Source organism: Cryptotermes secundus, unplaced genomic scaffold, assembly GCF_002891405.2.
Source record: "Cryptotermes secundus unplaced genomic scaffold, Csec_1.0 scaffold724, whole genome shotgun sequence".
NCBI lineage: Eukaryota > Metazoa > Arthropoda > Insecta > Blattodea > Kalotermitidae > Cryptotermes > Cryptotermes secundus.
Window position 1 is genome coordinate 14,874 of NW_019727403.1, and position 19,319 is coordinate 34,192.

A 19,319-nucleotide genomic window follows, 5' to 3' on the forward strand; every position below is an offset into this window, starting at 1 on the left:
TAAGAAACAGTTAACAAACACTTTTTATAAAGACTGTCATGGGTTCATATTCTCAGCCACTTCAATCCAGTTCAATATTATACTTCCAAGTGAGGTATTGCTTTCAGGTTTTCTAAACTAAATTTTGTACACACATCGTCTTTCCCCCATTTTACTTAATGACATACATAACCTATCTGAGTCAACTGAAACAAACTGAGAAATATAATAAAACTTAGCAAATGCAGAGTGTCCGTGGGTTCAAATAACATAAATCATGAAACATAAGCATAGAATTCATGAGTCCATAATTCCCTCTCCCTGGTGAGCTCTGTGATCCCAGTCACCTGGACAACTATGTCGCTGGGGTCATAACCTCTTGGTTGGGCTAAGGCCAATAACCTCACCTTGATAATGAATGTACACGTATGTTAAGAAACGTCATTATGGAATTTGGTGGAAAACTAAAATGTCTAAGGAAAGGTTATCAGACCAGTGAGTTGTCTTGCTACTTGGGATGTGCTCAGTTCACATGTAGTCAGTTAAAATTGGAATTACACAAATAATGTTCCAGTTGCAGCAATTCAATAGACCAGACAAATTTTGAGGGAAGCATGGGCAGTAATGCATTTTATAATGCCAAATATAAATTTCCAGATTGAAAATCTGATGTAAATATCACAACGTCCAAATCGGTGTATGTTAGAGAGTTTAATGTGATCTTTCTGGATTGTGTAAACTGTTGTTTTATAGGTGAGTGTCAATATTTTTGAAGAACCTGTTGTCTCTGTCTTCAGGGTCGATGAGCATCGTATTGTAACGTGTCGGCAAACCAGAGGAGTAACTTCTATGGAAATGTCAGAATAGACCGTTGCATAAGAAGTAACAATAGCGATACTGTAATTCCAAAGGTGAGCCGTTGTATCGAGAACATCGAATCTCCATGGTTACGACCAATACGCGAAGTGTTCCCACGGAGACAACGCAATAACAATGGGTTATTGCGTAGGAAACGCGGAGCCAACAAAGCGACGTTTCCACGGCTATAACAGAAGATTCATTTGCCTAGCAGCGGCCAAGGTTATAAAAGCCCAGCTTCGACGAGAAGCCTTCAGTCTCGGAAGAGCCAGCTAAGAAGCCAGACGTGATCAAGCCTTCGGAGAAGAAAGTCTCGGATCAGCCTTCAGAGAAGAGAGTCCAGTGTCTCGCCGAATATTGTGAGCAGTGATTGTAACACTGCAAGTGTAAATGTCTGTAAAGTGTGTGTAAACGAGCGATAAGAATAAACTCGCTATATCGGACAACGGCGTGAACTTATTTGTCGCGTTATACGCCCAATACGTGACAGTATGTTGGTAAGATGGACAAAACAATTTACTCTGAAGCTTTGGTACCAGTCTGTCAACATGGTGCCACTTTCAGAAGAACTTGAAATCTCAATATAAGTGAATCTCTTTTGGTTTCTTTTGTCTGGAAAAAATATGTTAAGTGTATTGAATCCATGAAGAGACTAGTAAGAGATCATAATTCGTATTTTGTTTTAATCGTTTTTCTGTTTGGGAAAATTAACATTATTTACAAATTTATTTTCATTCAAAACAATGATGGTTTAAAGCAATGCTGAATCCAAGGTTAAAAGGAAGTGGCAACTGACCACCTCCAAAAATCTGTTGACACTGTATAATTCATGCAGTTGGCAAGCATCAAGTAAAGCAAGAAACAAGCAAGTTAAATATAATAGGAAATTAATTTCCAAATATTTGTGTTGACTCTTTGCATGAATACTTTCTGATAGCACATTATCGCATCAATAATGTATACTGGTCTGTATGGCAATAAGTACCCACAAGTTTGATGTGTGGTCAGAAAATTATTTGAATTAAGTCACAAATTTATGCTAGTGTCAACTCCAAAACATTTTAACTTAATCTAATGTTTATACTCATCATTTACTTATTTCACATCCATTCTCTTTCTCTAGTTAATTTTCATATACCCTTGAGAGTAAAATATTTAAATTCAACATTGATCACAAGTCATCAATAATAGCATAGCTTAAATAACAACTGATATTTCATGACTGTGGGTGAAACCAAGCAGAATAATTCTTGTTATCAGAAATAACATATTGAGGAATTTTATCTTCAGCAGATTACTAACTTTGATATAGCTTTACAAGATGTCATTGTTTCTCTTTGTGCCACCAAATGACGTATTTTTTTTAATTCGCTTAGTTGGGGGTGGAGTCCAATTGTGTCCACTCAGCATGGCGGCCACTGATTGACCTATTGTAGCCTGCCCCATGTGATTATGATGATGGAGAATTTGGTGGAATGAAGATTGGCAGAGAAAACCTGCCCCAGCGCCACTTTGGCCACCACAAATCCCACTTGACCAGACCCAGGAGCAAACATGGGCCGCTGCGGTGGGACACCAGCAACTAACCGCTTGAGCTATGGCACAGTCAAATGATATATTTTAATTTACAATGAAAGTCTCTGTATACCAGTTTCTATATAATGTTTTTTAACTTATTTATGTCATCCCAAGAGAATATCACTAAAGATTTTTATAGCAGTTTTATTGGCCCTCAGGAAATATCTTTCATATTTTCTTAAAGTGATGATAGTGGATGATCTGTGTATTTGTTTCACTCATTTATCTTTCATTTCTTTATTGCTGAAAGAAAATTAGAAACTTTGCAGTTACATGAGAGGTTATCTCTAGATGTTAGAGTAGTGAATATACTAAAAGACATAATTGAGTATATGTAGTGGGCAGTTTCCATTTTAAGTCTGGTAGCTTTTGAATACTCTTAAATTTTCTTTGTATAATCAGAATATTAGACAGAGCAGTATCCAGGCAGAGGATATGGTATGTACTGTGTACTATGGCATAGCATATGACATTTTTTCTGGTGTATTTTTGATGGCAGTAAGCATTTGTTAGAGCTCTCTGTGAAATAAAAATCTTCTAAACCAGATTTCCTCATATAAAAATATATCCATAGGTTTTCTTAAGTGAAATGCTAAATGTTCACATTCATGTATGTTGCACCAAGAAAATGAAACAGAATTATCAGTGTTCATGCAGCAAAAATTATCAGGAATGAACTGCAAGTAGAAAAACAATGTTTGTGGCTTACACACTTTGACTGTTAATCAGAGATACATTTTTGTAAGAGACTTTTATGATTTTTGTTACAGTATTATAAATTTAAATTCTTATAACATTAGAATTGGGGGCACGAGGTAGCGTAGTGGTTAAGGGGTTATGCTACAAGCCGGAAGGTCGCGGGTTCAAGTCCCAATGAGGTCATTGGATTTTTTCAGTTGACCTAATCCTTCCAGTCGCACTAGGCCCTGGGGTTTACTCAGCCTCTAACAGAAATGAGTACCAGGAATTAATGAAATAATTTTCCTGGGGACTAAAGCATGGCTGGCGCGTAAGGCTGACACCCTTACTGCCATCTTTGAGCTGATTGTCTAGATAGTGTGGGACCCTCGACGTCTCACAACCCTATGGGCCCTCACGGCCTGGTACAGGGATAGCTTTACTTTTTTTTTTTACTTAACAGTAGAATCAGAGAAACTTCTTGGTTTCTGGAGAACAGTCACAACTACAGTATTATGGCAGTTTCTGAATTTTCAGAATAATGAACTGTATTGTGCATACTGTGTAATGGGATTATTTAGTGACTTGAAGTTACCATGTTAACTAATGATTTTACCACGGATCTTATATGCTATTCATTTTTAATGCAATAGACAGACATATAAACTTGTCTTAATAGGCATTAAATAATTATCAGGACAGAAGTTTTAGGTATCGCATCTTTTAAATCATCAGTTATCTCTCTTGAAACACTGTGGACTAAATAAATGCCACATTATTATACAGTGCTATATCCAGAATTCACTGGTCTTAGTAAAGTGAATTAGCATAATATTAATTCAGGTCCTGTATGGCATAGGGAAACGTGATTGTCCCAGAAATTTCTGCTGAGCTAAGTATATATATCTCCACCTTTGATCTTTACATCATCATGGAAAGAACTTAATCAGCTAAAGTTCTACTGCCAACATTGCTCTGAATTAGTAACAAAAAGGACTCTATAATTTATGTTTATTTTACTTTTATTTATAAGTTATGCATCATGTCATGCATAACACTAATATACAGTATACCTTCCAATTGAATTTTTTGTTTTTCAATACTGATTTTTTATTGAAATATTTTCATGCTACATGTTTCATTCTCTTGACTATCATAGGACGTTTTCTAGATAATAAATTTTGTCATTACTTGCAACTAACCGCTTATGCAACAGATCATTTGTTCTTAGTCTTGTCGTGTAGGTTCAAAAATACACAAGTATGTATACATAAAGTACGTGATGTTTTATATATATAAATACAAATATAACTAAAATGTTTGTCATCAGTTGGTAGATTTTACTGTTTCTGGGCAATACCTAGTTATTAGAGCAACAAAATTGAAATCCTACAAGAAACCAGGAAACAGTAAAATCTAATACCACCACACTAATTATGAAGAGCTGTAACAGGAAGAGGACGAAGAAACCTACCACAGAACATGAAATAAAACTACACATACATGATAACATATGCCCATTGACAACAATGTAACAGAACATCATAGCATAGTAAATAAGGGCACATAAATGACCAAAGGCAATAATAAGACACACTCATAAAAGCCATGTCACCAAAAAACATCCAAAACAGTCACAGTTTACTCCCCGCCAAATTCCTCCCATAACACCTCCCCCCACCTTATAAAAATAAGAGAGCCCTTTAAAAGCTAAGAAATACAACTCTTTAATGAACCGTCACAACACAGCAAATAGTAAAACATCAAAGTCTGCGTACAGCTGTGGCTTTGCTACATGTTTCGGCCACTATTGACCATCATCAGGCAAATACATATCAACAAAAATCTACCATTTAACTGCAATCATAAAATGAGTCCTTGTTTGCTTTCCATGCAATACCGACAATTCTTAATGACGAGGCAGCATTACACAATTCATTGATTGCTACACCATGGGCCTCTTAAAATCTTCTATATAAAGTAATATTGAATTTCCCTATTGTCTATGGAAACGCACACAGAGTATATCTAACGACTGATTTAATGTTTTTGAAAACATCATTAATATTTTATCTTGTTATAATACTTCCAATTTTTATATAATCTGAACTTTTGTATCTTTACATAAGCAATTTTAAAATTGTACGATTAATAGTGTTACATCCATTTTATGATTGCAGTTAAATGGTAGATTTTTGTTGATATGTATTTGCCTGATGATGGCCAATAGTGGCCAAAACATGTAGCAAAGCCACAGCTGTATGCTGACTTTGGTGTTTTACTATTTACTGTGTTGTGACAGTTCATTAAAGAGTTGTATATTGTAGCACAGCAGGATGCATGAAATTAAGATTAGCTAAGAAATAATCATATTTCAAGAATTTTAGCAATTGACAATTATATTTTATTTATATTTGTATTAATATGTATAAAACATTGAGTACTTATATGTGTTATATGTATTATTTTAACTTACATGACCAAGACTAACAACAGCAGATCTATTGGGTATCCAGCTTAATAGCAAATAATGACACAATTTATTATCTAGAAAATGCCAGATTATGGTCGAAAAACTGAAACATGTAGTATGATAATATTTCTATAGAACATTGGTATTGAAAAGCAAAAATATAGTGATTGACAGGCATATTATATATTACTGTAATCTAGTATCTGGGTGTCATTCTTAATAAATATTGATTTTTACCAGAAACAACCATGGAGACAAGCAGAGAATGCTGACTGATCTCAGTAATATAAAAATTGGACAGTTTTGTATTCGTTCCATGTAATTAAACAAGAAAACTGTTGCTGTTTTTGGATAATTTTGGGAGCAATAAATTATAATAAAAAAGGGTTTTATTCTTATTTGCTAAGAACTAGGAATGGAGAACTCCAATACAGTTGTTTAGTGATATGCTCATTATTGCTTGTCAGATATCAAAAATATCTCATTCTTCAAACAAATCTAAAGCATTCTTTAACAGTAGTTGCAGTATACATTTTTTGGCCATTATGAACAATAAAGGCGACTTTGTATGCCATCACAAGTTCACAATCAGATGTCATGCTAAATACATAACGTATATTCATAATTGTCATTTGCCATAATTTACTTCAACCCACATTAATGGATATGCAAAGACATTTATTTTGTAGTGAAATATAATTCCCATGAAAGGTTATCACAGAGTTCTCAGAGTACACTGCATATGGAATACAATAATTTACAACATTTTACGATTTAAATAAAGTAAAGTGTAGTATTCACCTGAGCCTTTTGCAGGATGTGGAATTAACAATGCATGGCTGCAGCATTCAGTTTATGTTTAAACCATTTGGGCTGTAATAGTTGTAAAGAGTTCATTACTCTCAAGAATATTTTCTAAGTCAGAAAGGGAACACTTCCTTATCATACTTTCTTCATTGTCTTTTCTTTTCAGTATAAAAGAAAAGTACTGCACTCTTCATATGATGTATCGTTCAGAATTATGTGCCTTCTATTCATGGTGGCAACACAAGTTATGCTGAATCTTGACCTGACTGTTTCCCTGTTGATGGGAGGAGAGTTCCTGGCCGTCTTGCTATATTGGCTCTTCTTCTTCCTGACAATAATGAAGAGAGACGATTTTCACGTGGGGCATCATGAGGTTCTGATGTTGCTGCTGTTGCTGTTCCTTCAGCAGTTTCTTGAGTCTCTTCACCACTGCTCTGTTTAACAGCTGATTCTGAATCATCGGTATCTACAACATGAGATAGTGTCAGTGATTGTGACTTCTAAAAGTTGATAAAACTATGTGAAAAATCTCATCAAATTAAATTTAGAGTCTCTGAATATGTTTTTACTTGTAAGTTATATTAATGTTTACAAGTATATATATTTATTTTGGTATACCTGTCAAAACAAACAATCATGGACCACCATGAAAGCCAAAATAGGTTGCAATGATATAGTTTAATGCAGTGAAAACTCAGTTGACATGTGAGAGTGAAAGTGAGGTATTCTTGTTGATTCTTGGGTTTCAAAGGTATACCAGAACATATATATATATAGACACACACACGTGCGCGCGCACACGCACACAGCAGGATGCATTCCTTGAAGATATTATTAATGTTTACTTAAATGCTGTCAGATTAAGTTTTTGTAGTACTAAGGAACATCGGCTGAGAATTTAGGATTTTGTGAAATTTCTTATTGTTTTAAACACAGCAGAGAGTTAGAATTTTCTTAAGTTGCATGACTTAAACATATCCATCCATGGAACAGTTAGTGTTTAGGCTACTAAGAATTATGCTGTTTTGGTCTGAGATTCATTCTGAAGATAAAAGAATTAGAAATTCTGTTAAGACCTTGCATTTTCTTAAATCAGAGATTTTCAATCTTTCAAGATCTTTCCCCACATTAATCCTTTCCTATGTTTCTTAGAATAGGGTCAGTGAAGGTAATGAACCATCAGGTTCCATAAGACATGGGGAATTCTTTGATATAGCTGAGCAGCTATTAGCTTCTCAAGAAATACTTCACTACATTGGGGGATGGGGGGTCAGTAAACAAAAATTATACCATCTCTGTAACAGGCCTGAAGTCCCGTAGGGTTGTGAGACATTGAGACTCACACATTTTCTAGGCAGTTGGCTCACAGATGGCTGTTAGGTTGTCAGCCTTACATGCCAGCTTCCCATTACACCCCAGGAAGATTCCTGATACTCATTTCTGTTAGAGACTGAGTTGATCCCATGGCCATAGTGTGGCTAGAAGCATCAGGTCAACTGAAAAATCCAATGACTTGATCAGGCATCAAACTGGTGATCTTCCAGCTTGTAGCATAGTGCCTCAACCAACTGTACTACCACCAGTAGTTCAGTTATTTTATTGATTATTTACTTTCAATTAAACATTTAATTTATTCAGTAATTTATTTTTCATTACATAAGGTGATGCAATAGTGTAAAAATGTGTGATGGATGCACAGAACACCCAGCAGACTTAATACAGGCTGTGAGTGAGAACCATTGCTTTAAATGTTTCAGTCTGCACAGATGGGTTAGTGGGTATAGTGAACTACTGTGAATGAAGAACATTTGTCTGATATATTTCAGTGATCCAAGACGGCGAATAGTGCTGTTGGCAGTTCAAGTGGTGGTCCAGATAATATAAAAAAACTGCGATAGTAACTGATAAAGAATGTCAGAACTGTGCAAGGCTGAAATTAAAATTGAATAGTATTACATCCGAACTCGAATCTGCTATTGAAATCATTGTTATTCTAAAAGAAGAACTTGCTATTACTGATATGGAGGACAAGAAGGATGATAAGAAAAACTCAACCATAGAACGCAACAAAGATTGTGGACTCAACATACTCGTACTTCAAGGAGAAAGAAATAGAACTCAGGAGCAAATGAATCAACATAAGGAGTAGATGGATAAGATAAGGGACTACAGTGAAATATCCTTGCGAATTAACAATCGGTTTGATGCTCAGACTAACCTCAACTAATCAATGAAATCAACTGTTTTAGTAAATGAAAAGTCTTGTAATTCTAGCGAAATACATAATAAGAATGGCAAAGATTTAATCTCAATAGTAAGAAAAAAGCCAGTGGCGAAATATATACCAGTAATAGTGAATGGTGAAATAGTAAATAACAACTGTGATAACTTTGTGCAATATCCAGGTTTTGTTCATAATAGTCTAAACATAATAAATAATTTCAGACATAATATATTGAAGAATGAAATGAACGAAGTTAATAATCATAATATAATGATTGTAGGTGATAGCCATTCCAATGGAAGTGCAATAAGGGTTGGAGAATATTTAGGAAAGAAATTTGAAGTGTATGGTATGGTCAAGCCGGGTGCACGTGTTGTTGATATGGTAACACAATCTAGCACAAAATATAAACGTCTAACGAAAAAGGATGTAATTGTGTTTCAGGGAGGAGCCAATGATGTATATTGCAGCAATGCTAAGGCTGCATTACAACAGATTATGAAATTTTGTGAGGTCGCTAGTAATACAAACATAATAGTGTCAGACATCCCATATAGATACGTCCTAGAAGAGAATTCCATTGTGAATAAGGAAATTCAGACTTTTAATTGAAAATTAAGGAATGTTACAAAACATTACAATCATGTGACAATAATAGAGCTTAGTTTGAACAGAGAGCCATTCATGCAAAATGGTCTACATCTAAATAGGTTAGGAAAGAGACTAATTGCTAAACAAATAGCAATGGAAATCTACGGACTAATAGAGAGAAACGTAGATAGTTCAATTAGTTTGGAATGGAAATCAGTGACAAAGGTGAACTTAGAGACAATAATTCCTGCATCTTCTGCTTTTGATAATTTGGTAGAGCAACAAAATCATTCTACTAATAGCAAAGAAATGTATCCTGTGCATGAGGATATACAGGTTCTGAGATACTCCACAAGATCAAAAGAGTTGCCTGTGACTAGGAATGGTGATTTTTTATGGGAGATTTAAGTCTGAATTCAGTTAACGAAAATTGTGATAGTAATCCTTCTAGTCAAATAATACTCATGGTATTCTAAGAGATGTTCATTATACTAATAAACCATATTCTTTAAACAGTAAATTAGTTGGTAGTAAAAATGATGACTCACAAAACATATTTAGTATTTTTCATCAAAATATTAAGGGTATGAATGGTAAAGTTGATGAGCTCATGATTCTTTTATATAATCAGCTTCCAAATGTAATTTGTTTGACTGAGCATCATTTGATCGATTATGAAATTGATGCTGTACATATTTCAAATTATAAATTGGGTGCTAAATTTTGCAGAAAAATTTTGAAAAATGCTGGTGTATGTATATGTATACAAGAAGACCTAAAATTTTCTACCATAAATTTATAAAAATATTGTAAGGAACAAGATTTGGAAATTGCGGCCATTCAAATGAAAATAAATAAGGATAAGATAATTATATTTAGCATATACAGAGCTCCATCTGGTAATGTTGATTATTTTCTTAATATACTAGACGTTATGCTCAATTCCTTCTACAGACATAATTTGGAATTTATAATATGTGATGATATTAATATTAATTATATGAAACTAGTAGCAAAAAAACCCAATTAGATGACATGTTAAACACTTATAACCTAATAGGTACTGTATGCTTTCCTACAAGAATTGTTAATAACTCTGCTACCTTAATTGACAATATATTTATTGATAATAGAAGGAGTTATACCATAAAATCATGTACAAATGGATTGTCGGATCATGATGCCCAGCTTATAATACTTAATAATGTCTCTGTATTAAACATGACACCTGAGACTACGTGTACTAGAAATAATAATAACACTATAGCAGAATTTCAATATCTGTTAAGCTTGGAATTTTGGGATGATATAATCAGTAATAATAATGTTAATGTTATGTTTAATAATTTTCACAATACATATTTAAGATGTTTTTATGCTTCCTTCCCAAAAAAGCGAATTAGACACAACAACAAAAACCATAATAAATGGATCACTAATGGGATAAGAATCTCATGTAACAAAAAGAGATAAACTTTTGTTATTAAATAGATATAGTAATAATCTACATTTTAAATTATATTTTAAACAGTAAAATAGTATCAAAAGTAATTTTAGCAGCAAAAACTACACAATAACAAAATCATTCCTAATTCTAACAATAAAATAAGAAGTACTTGGAAAATAATAAATGAAGTAAAATGAAAAATAAAGCGAGACGTAGGTATTCATTCCATTGTGACAGACAATAAAGTAATAAAGAATCAGAATAAAATTGCTGATGCTTTTAACAATTATTTTTTATCTATAGCTGATTCTGTTATACCAGATATTAATAGACATACAAGAACAAGTATAAATAATCCAACTACTTATTTGGCAGATGTTTTTAATAGACCTTTCACCAAAATGAGCTGGCAATATGCCTCTGCTCAGGAAATTTGCAAAATTATAAAATCATTAAAGACTAAAGATTCTTCTGTGTATGATAAGATTTCTAGTAGAATAATAAAATTAAGTGCTCCATTTATAATATCACCATTAACATATATTTGCAATGTGATCCTGAGTACCGGTGTATTTCCAGATAGATTAAAATTTGCCATAGTTAAACCTTGCTTTAAAGAAGGCAACATACAAGAAATCTCTAACTACAGGCCCATTTCGTTGTTGACTTCCTTTTCAAAAAGTATTGAAAAACTTGTTTATTCAAGATTAATCACTCATATTGAAGCTGACAGTATCTTGGCTCAGGAGCAATATGGATTCAGGGCACATCTTTCAACTGAGAAGGTGGCATTTTCATTGATTAATAGCATTCTCACACCCATGAATAAAAAGCAGAATGTAGGAGGTATTTTTTGTGACCTGCAAAAGGCTTTTGATTGTGTAAATCACAAAATTTTGTTGGACAGACTGGAATTCTATGGAATAGAAGGTATATTTAAAACACTAATTAAATCTTATCTAACTGGTAGACATCAGAGAGTTGTTTTGGGTCATATAATTGATGGTAACAATACATCTAAGTGGGAAATAGTTAAATGTGGAGTCCCACAGGGCTCGATTCTCGGTCCCCTGCTTTTTTTATTTTATATAAATGATTTACCTAAAATAATAAATAAGGATAATAACATGGTTCTATATACTGATGACACCAATATTATAATTACTGATACTAATAATGTAAACTTTGAAATAAATCTTAACCAAACTTTTAAAGATATAAACATTTGGTTTAATGTTAATTTACTTACTTTAAATTTAAATAAAGGCCAATATTTAGAATTTCGGTCCTTGAATTGTAACACAACAACACAAATTAATTATCATCAGGAAATTTTCTGCAGTGTAACAGAAACTAAGTTCCTTGGTTTGATTATTGATGATGTATTATCTTGGAAACAGCATATTGACCTAGTGATCGGTAGATTATCCTCTGCATGCTATGCATTCCGAAATATAAAACATATTGTATCATTTGCAACGTTAAGGCCAATCTACTTTGCTTATGTACTCTGCATCGTGAGTTATGGTATATCTTCTGGGGTGGCTCCTCACATGACACGAAAGTGTTCATCTTACAAAAGAAAATTATTAGAATCATAACGAACAGTAAACCTAGAGATTCTTGCAGGGATATTTTCAAGAAATTGAAAATATGTTATATTCTCAGTATATATACTCACTACTTTTATATATAATTAATAATAAACATTTATTTAACTTTACTAATGAGATTCATGAATATACAAATAGATCCCAAGGTAATTTACATGTACCTAGTGTGAATACTTCAAAATTTAATAAAGGAGCCTATANTCTGCATCGTGAGTTATGGTATATCTTCTGGGGTGGCTCCTCACATGACACGAAAGTGTTCATCTTACAAAAGAAAATTATTAGAATCATAACGAACAGTAAACCTAGAGATTCTTGCAGGGATATTTTCAAGAAATTGAAAATATGTTATATTCTCAGTATATATACTCACTACTTTTATATATAATTAATAATAAACATTTATTTAACTTTACTAACAAGATTCAAGAATATACAAATAGATCCCAAGGTAATTTACATGTACCTAGTGTGAATACTTCAAAATTTAATAAAGGAGCCTATATAACAGGTATTAAAGTGTTCAGTCATCTTCCACGATCAATAAAGATTTTGGTCAATGATGAGAAAAGCTTTAAATTTACATTAAAGAGGTTTTTACGTCATCATTCCTTTTACTCTATAAACGAATACTTTCAATATAAAGAAGACAAATCCAGATATTCTCTTGAATTGTTTGTTAGGTTGACTTTACACATGATGTATTACCCACTGACTAGTCACTTGGCATTTAAGGGTATAAATTTTATGGTAATATGGTACTGTAATAGACCCATCTGTTTTAAATAACATATGACTGTATACAATTAAGATGGTCATGAATGGTTTACTCACAGCTCATTTCCTTTTATCAGGTAGAGGAATATGATAATAAATAGTTCTCAAAATTTAAGGTTCTTGCTATGAAATGACTGATTGTATACACTGAATTTTTATTGTATATTCTAATTTTTAAATCCTAATGAAATGTACTATATTTGGACTGTTAAATTAAGTATTTGTAGTTATGTGATCAAAATAATTGCATCAAACTTCTATATTATGAATAAGTCTTTTGTATTGATTTATGATGGTGACAATGATAATCATATATCTGCATAAATTTGATCATATTTGAATATTTTATGTACAAATTTTGTATTGTGATTGTATTGCATATTGATGAGTTCATTGTTTTCATGTATGTGTTTATGTATTTTGACATATTCTATATCCTATGGCATGCGTCACCTGAAAAGGATCTATGGAATTTAAAATAAAGTGAAAGTGAAACTAATGGACTGCTCTGTAGAATAGAAGCCATTACCATCAGAATCATGAGTTTCAGCTGTCTCAGGTTCCTTAGTCTCTGGAGTGGGGTGGAGGGGGCGTCTCTTTGGAAGTAATGAAGACACCAAGTGACGGCGGCTATTGCTGTTTGTTGCAGGTGCAGCAGTGGTTTTCACTGCTCCAGTAATGTGTAACCTTGGACGACTGCGTAAACGTGTGAGTGCATCAGGAATTGGTGTTGTTACAGTTTCTTGTTGCTGTAAGAGGGAAAATTAAACTCGCTATTAAATCTCAAATAATATTAAACTGACAACTGACATGCCAGACTCCTTCATTGGATATTATCTTATGCTAGTTCCTACCAACTCTCCTGCTCATAACTCATCTCCTTAAGAGCCATTTTATTAATATTCCCCTCCCACCTCCTTGGTCTTCCAAGTGGTCATTTATCAGGAGGTTTCCTTACCAAAATTCTGTTAGCTTTCCATGTCTCCCGCAAATAAGATAATGCATGTTGTGTGAAATTGAATGCTGAAAAATTCAAATTCCAGGCTAACTGTATAATATGTCACAGCATATGAAAGAAACCAATGTTCAGTAAATGTGAAGAAATATACAATTATGCAACCAGTCATGGTGACACATGTTTACTTTAGTAACCATGTTTCTGCTGGCACAGTTTCCCTGGAAAGGGATTATATTGTACTTGAATTTATTATGTTTAGTTTCAAAAGGTCATTGTGATTGAAAATCACAACTTCATGCTTGGGATATCGTACACATTCATTTAATTTGGGATAGCCCAGTCAGTAACATGATGGTCTTCAGGCTGGATGGAATGAATCCTATTCCTGGCAGGGACAAAGGTGTTTATTTTGGCTGCCACATCTGAAACAGCTCTATTGCTCTTGTAATCTCTTATCCTTTTGCTACTGAACACGTTTTCTCCACAGTGAAGCAGGTAGAGCATTAAGTCTACCATCTGGTGCTATATTGTTCCAAGGATGCATTCATCTCATGGGGATTGGACACAGGTGTAGCTTGATATTTTTCTTCCTTTAATAAATATAACTTAGGTGTTGTGGATGTGGTAGAAAACATGATAGAAAAGAATATGACAGTGAGAAACTGAGTTATTTTATTGGAAATTTGATCATGTAATGCAAGCTTACAAGTCAGATGCACTTGGACTGTTTGTATGCAGCCAATGTTACCAAGTACTACTAATTTTAATGATAATGGATGTTGGTCAGTTTTCACTTTCTTTATAGGTGACTTATTCTTATAGCTCATTATAGCGTTAGGCTACGGGCTGGATGGCCCAGTTTCAATTCTGTACAGTGTAAGATTTTTCTCTCCTCTGCAGCATGCAGACTGATTCTGAGCTTCCTAGCCAATGGGTACTGGGGGCTCTTTCCCTGGACGTAAAGCTGCAGTGGTGTTAAGCTGGCCGCTCACCTACATCTAGTGCAAAGGTAAAGAAAGGTGATGCTATACCTCCACTTCACCATATGTCTTCATGGCATAGGACTTAATTAAATAAGCACAGGGACAGCTTTATCGTACTCAGTTCTTTTATATTTTATTGATTTGAAATATTTTCAGCAATTTAATTGAAATATTGCTGTATTATGTTTTTAACTAAAACATGTGACAGATCAGTATGAAATAAGAAACTAGTCACCCTAGTTGTACAGTACAGTGTTTTTATTAGTTTTAGTGTTATCTAAATTCTGATGGCCATAGCTCAAGTGGTTAGTCGCTGGCTTCCCACCGCGGCGGCCCGGTTTCGATCCCGGGTCTGGTCAAGTGGGATTTGTGGTGGACACAGTGGCGATGGGGCAGGTTTTGTCCGAGTACTTCGGTTTCCTCTGCCAATCTTCATTCCACCAATTGCTCTACAATCACCCTCACCTAACATCTGGGGCTGGTACGATAGGCCAGAAGTGGCCTCAGTACAAGGGACTTAGTCCCACCTTACTAGCAATAAAAAGAAATATCTAAATTCTCTATTTCTCTTAATCTTCTACATTATGCAATAAAAAGAGAACATAATAAATATTGAACATCACCTGAAACTAGTAGCCATATCTGCTGTCAGCATGGAAACCAAGTTTATTCATTTGATTGATTTTTAGTTCTGATGGCATGGTAGTCAATCATACCATGTTGCCACATACTGGTTTGGTTATAAGAACGAAAATTTAGATTTGTTATATAGTAAATGTATTTGGATCACACATCATAGAGTGTTAACAGTGGTGTACCTGAAAGATGTGTTCACGGGAAACAACAAAAATGAAACACTTGCATAAGGAATAAAGAAATTCTTGGGCCCAGAATATCCACATGATCATAGTAAAATCTCCCAGGCTGTAAGTCTGAGAAGAAATGAAGGAGAATGGAAATGTGTATTGTTGATTGGTAATTACATAAAATGTAATGTTTCAAACGTGTTCTGTATAAGCTTTGTAAAGCAAATATTGAATATTTTAGAAGAATAACTGTCCCATGTCAGTGGAATATGAATGTTATGTATTTTGAAACTAAAATTAGCGCATGTTGGTTGAAGAATTACTTAGTACAGATATTCTTTTAAGTATGAGTTTTGCCATGATAATGCAGGGTAAAAATTACACATGAAAGAAATTTTGAATATAATCTCTGTGTTACTTACTTCCTGTGCCTCAGACTGTGTATCATCAGCTGTTGTTGGATGACTTGCTTGCTCATTTCCTTCTTGATCGGACTCAGTGGGAGCAGCTTGTGTTATGGCAGCAGAAGCAGGGGCTACACCTGGTCTTGGGCGACCACCAATATTGATTTTTGGTCCAGGACGAAGTGGTCGAGGACCACCACCAATGTTTATTCGACCTCTAAAATATTCAGTATGTTGTGTGCTAAACAGGCTAGTATAAATACAACTAATGGGTTTCTGGACATTATCCATCATCCTGTTTTTTATTTAAAAAGACAATGATTTGGCCTGAGTGGGCTCCACCTGAAGATGGACACAGAATCCAGTCGCCTAAACGTCATGTGTTTTAGATAAAAAACAGATGATGGATAATGTCCAGAAACAATAATTGTATTACTATAATATCGTCACAGACTTTTATATCTTATTTAAACTGGCATAAAGGTGTGATTTTGTATCAATATCTGATTGGTTTGAATCAAGATTTATGAACTTGTGAGGCCAATATCTGGTTTATGATTAACACCAAATATAGAAGGAATGAGGAGGAATTTTATTCTAGCAGTTGCCTATTATGACTGATGATTCAGAATGTAAAATTTAATTTATTATTATTATTCAGATACCCATACAACCCAACTTAAAAAGCAGTTGTGTTCACGTAATAAGTCTTGAAATGTGAAATCAGACATATAATGTTAAGAATGGGAGTTACATTCCTGAGCAGGTATTTTTCTGTGGTAAATTTAATAATTTCCATTCTTCATCATTATTTAGAAGTAAATAACATAATATAGAAAAGGTATTCTGCCTTACAAGTATGGGATTAAATAAAATGAAATAAATTGAAAGCTATTATTTATTTGTTACAATACTGGAACTTGATAAATAATTCTTCTGAAGATCCCATAAAATGCTCAAATGAAGAATGTTGGAGGTATGTAGAAGTCAATTTCAAGACATTCCAAGAGTGAGGCCATTAACAGAGATTGGTGATGAATCTTGGTGAAGAGTTGTAATGTATGAGGCTGAGGGAGTTGAACTTACTTCTCGTAATTTAGTAGCTTGTGCTTTTTCTGGGTCTTTAAAGAAAGTAAGTGAACTGCACGAACATGTTCTGCAGAGAGTAAATGTTTCTGTGAATGAAACCAAAGATGTGTAAAAACAGGATTAATCATAATAATCTGAGCACACAATTAAAATAAAATGAATAGTGTTATGCATACCTTCCTGCTGTCCTAGGAGTGGTAATTGATGGTTCAGATACTGCAGCTGGTTCACTGTTATCTTCTGTACTTATGTTGTCTACTTTGGTTACATCACTAGATGGTGTTGATGTTGCTCTAGTGGGTCCACCACGACGCCTCGTATTATATCTATATAAAACAATGTAAAACATAAGGATTGAAGTATTTTCTGAACTGTTTTGGATGAAATTTATTGTTCTGATACTGATCTTAGGTAACCCCTTAATCCACTTGAAGAGGGGAGGAACTGATCAGGATGCAGATTTATAATGATTCAATAATTTTGTCAGTCACAAGTCTGGAATACTTCTTATCATTGAAACCATTCTTTAAACTAAATTTATGAATCATGGATAACTATATCTCATGTCAGCAGACTCATAACTGGATTCATAATAGAGTACTTCAGTCTATTTCCTAATATAATTATTTTACTTGTGTTCTGAAATATACCCACTGTATTGATAAGAAGCTCCATGGGGCACAGTTCTTGAGTAGAAGCATATAGTTACTCGTTAGACCAAAATGTTCTCTTCCCTTTATCGATCCTTCTTTACCCTGTTCAATTTGAATGCTATAATATTATTTTGTGACTGACAAATAACTGTTAACACCAAACAAATAATCCATTTTCTGAAAGTAATTCCACATGCCTGTCTGCAAACGCAGGCCGTTGTGCATGTGTTCCTGAAGTAGAACCCACATCAGGGGGTGCAGTAGTTGTGCTGGTTACCCTGGTGCTTCTTGTTGTTCCAAATCTTGTCCTAGGAAGACCATTATTCTTAGGCGCTGTTGAGACCACTTCCTTGCTCTCCTCTTTCACAGCCTCTTCCTCTGCTGGTTTTGATGTTGTCTTGTGTTGGCCACGTCGTCCAAATGATCCACCTCCAACTGGTGTCCTGTTATAACACAGTCATAGTAACAGGTAAAGCTGCTGTAATAAGAGTGTTTATGGATCTACAATAGAATTATTAATGAACACCACAACATCACTACTGGCACCCATAATTACATCTGAGAGCCAGTCCTCAGCACTAAGAATCATGGCAGTCTTCACCACTTCACCACACAAGGTGCAAAAATACAAAAAGAGTAGGGTAGGTTTAGATTCAGTGCTGTTTCTTTTCATGTTTCTAATAGAGATTTGCGAGCAGGAGTATATTTTCATTCAGATCCTCTGCCATAGAGATTGGCAATACTCTTGCCTTGGATTTTGAGAGATTTTTCCATGTTTTTTCACAGGTTCTGCAGGTAAACACTTTAATGCCAACATGAAATAGTCGTGACCATTTCCTTTCCACCCTATCTATTCATAATTTACCATTATCAACCCAGAGATATATAACTTCTGCAGTTGAAACAGTGTCATTAATAATCCAAGACTTATCACACAGCCCTGTGCTCACTTGTTAGAAGGATTTGGGAATATTACATTACTGTCAGTGGTGCAGAACTGCACTAATTACAGCTAAATGATTCACCTGTTGTTACCAAATCGACCTTTTGCCCTGGTGCTAGTTTCTACAGGGGCAGGTTCTGTTGTGGATGTAGATGCACCATTTTGACGGTACTTATTCTGTCCATTCTGTCCACGATGGCCTATCCTTCTAGGCTTGTAGCGATTACTGCCAGTAGCCTGAGTTGTAGGTGCTTCCGTTGTAGTTGTGGTAGTTGTGGGTGCCTCAGTTGTGGTTGTTGTTGTGGTAGTGGTGGTTGTCGTAATGACTGCAACTGTCGTACTAATGCCCTGATGATAATGTAAGATGATAAACTTATAAATTCTGTTTTCCATCTGGAACTCTTATATCTGCACCAGGTGGTATTTTTACTGCATGACACACAAGGAATCTTATATCT

General features: G+C 34.4%; 1 protein-coding gene and 1 long non-coding RNA gene across 2 annotated transcripts in view; one reads left to right on the top strand and one right to left on the bottom strand.

The window, feature by feature from the left end:
• Positions 1–5,443: 5,443 nt before the first annotated feature.
• LOC111864730 (mucin-5AC) overlaps positions 5,444–19,319 on the bottom strand; it is a 62,449-nt gene continuing 48,573 nt past the window's right edge. Inside the window, exons 7-12 of the mRNA XM_023852214.2 lie at positions 18,944–19,209; positions 18,116–18,361; positions 17,442–17,591; positions 16,195–16,393; positions 13,555–13,774; positions 5,444–6,839 (exon numbers count right to left, since the gene is read on the bottom strand). Coding sequence (XP_023707982.1) covers positions 6,619–6,839; positions 13,555–13,774; positions 16,195–16,393; positions 17,442–17,591; positions 18,116–18,361; positions 18,944–19,209 — 1,302 coding nt within the window. The 3' untranslated portion in view covers positions 5,444–6,618. The remainder of the gene's footprint in view (positions 6,840–13,554; positions 13,775–16,194; positions 16,394–17,441; positions 17,592–18,115; positions 18,362–18,943; positions 19,210–19,319) is intronic.
• On the top strand, positions 13,648–16,295 carry LOC111864731. Its single transcript, XR_002842843.2, has 3 exons — positions 13,648–13,733; positions 14,884–14,992; positions 16,209–16,295. It is a non-coding gene; the product is annotated as an uncharacterized LOC111864731 (long non-coding RNA).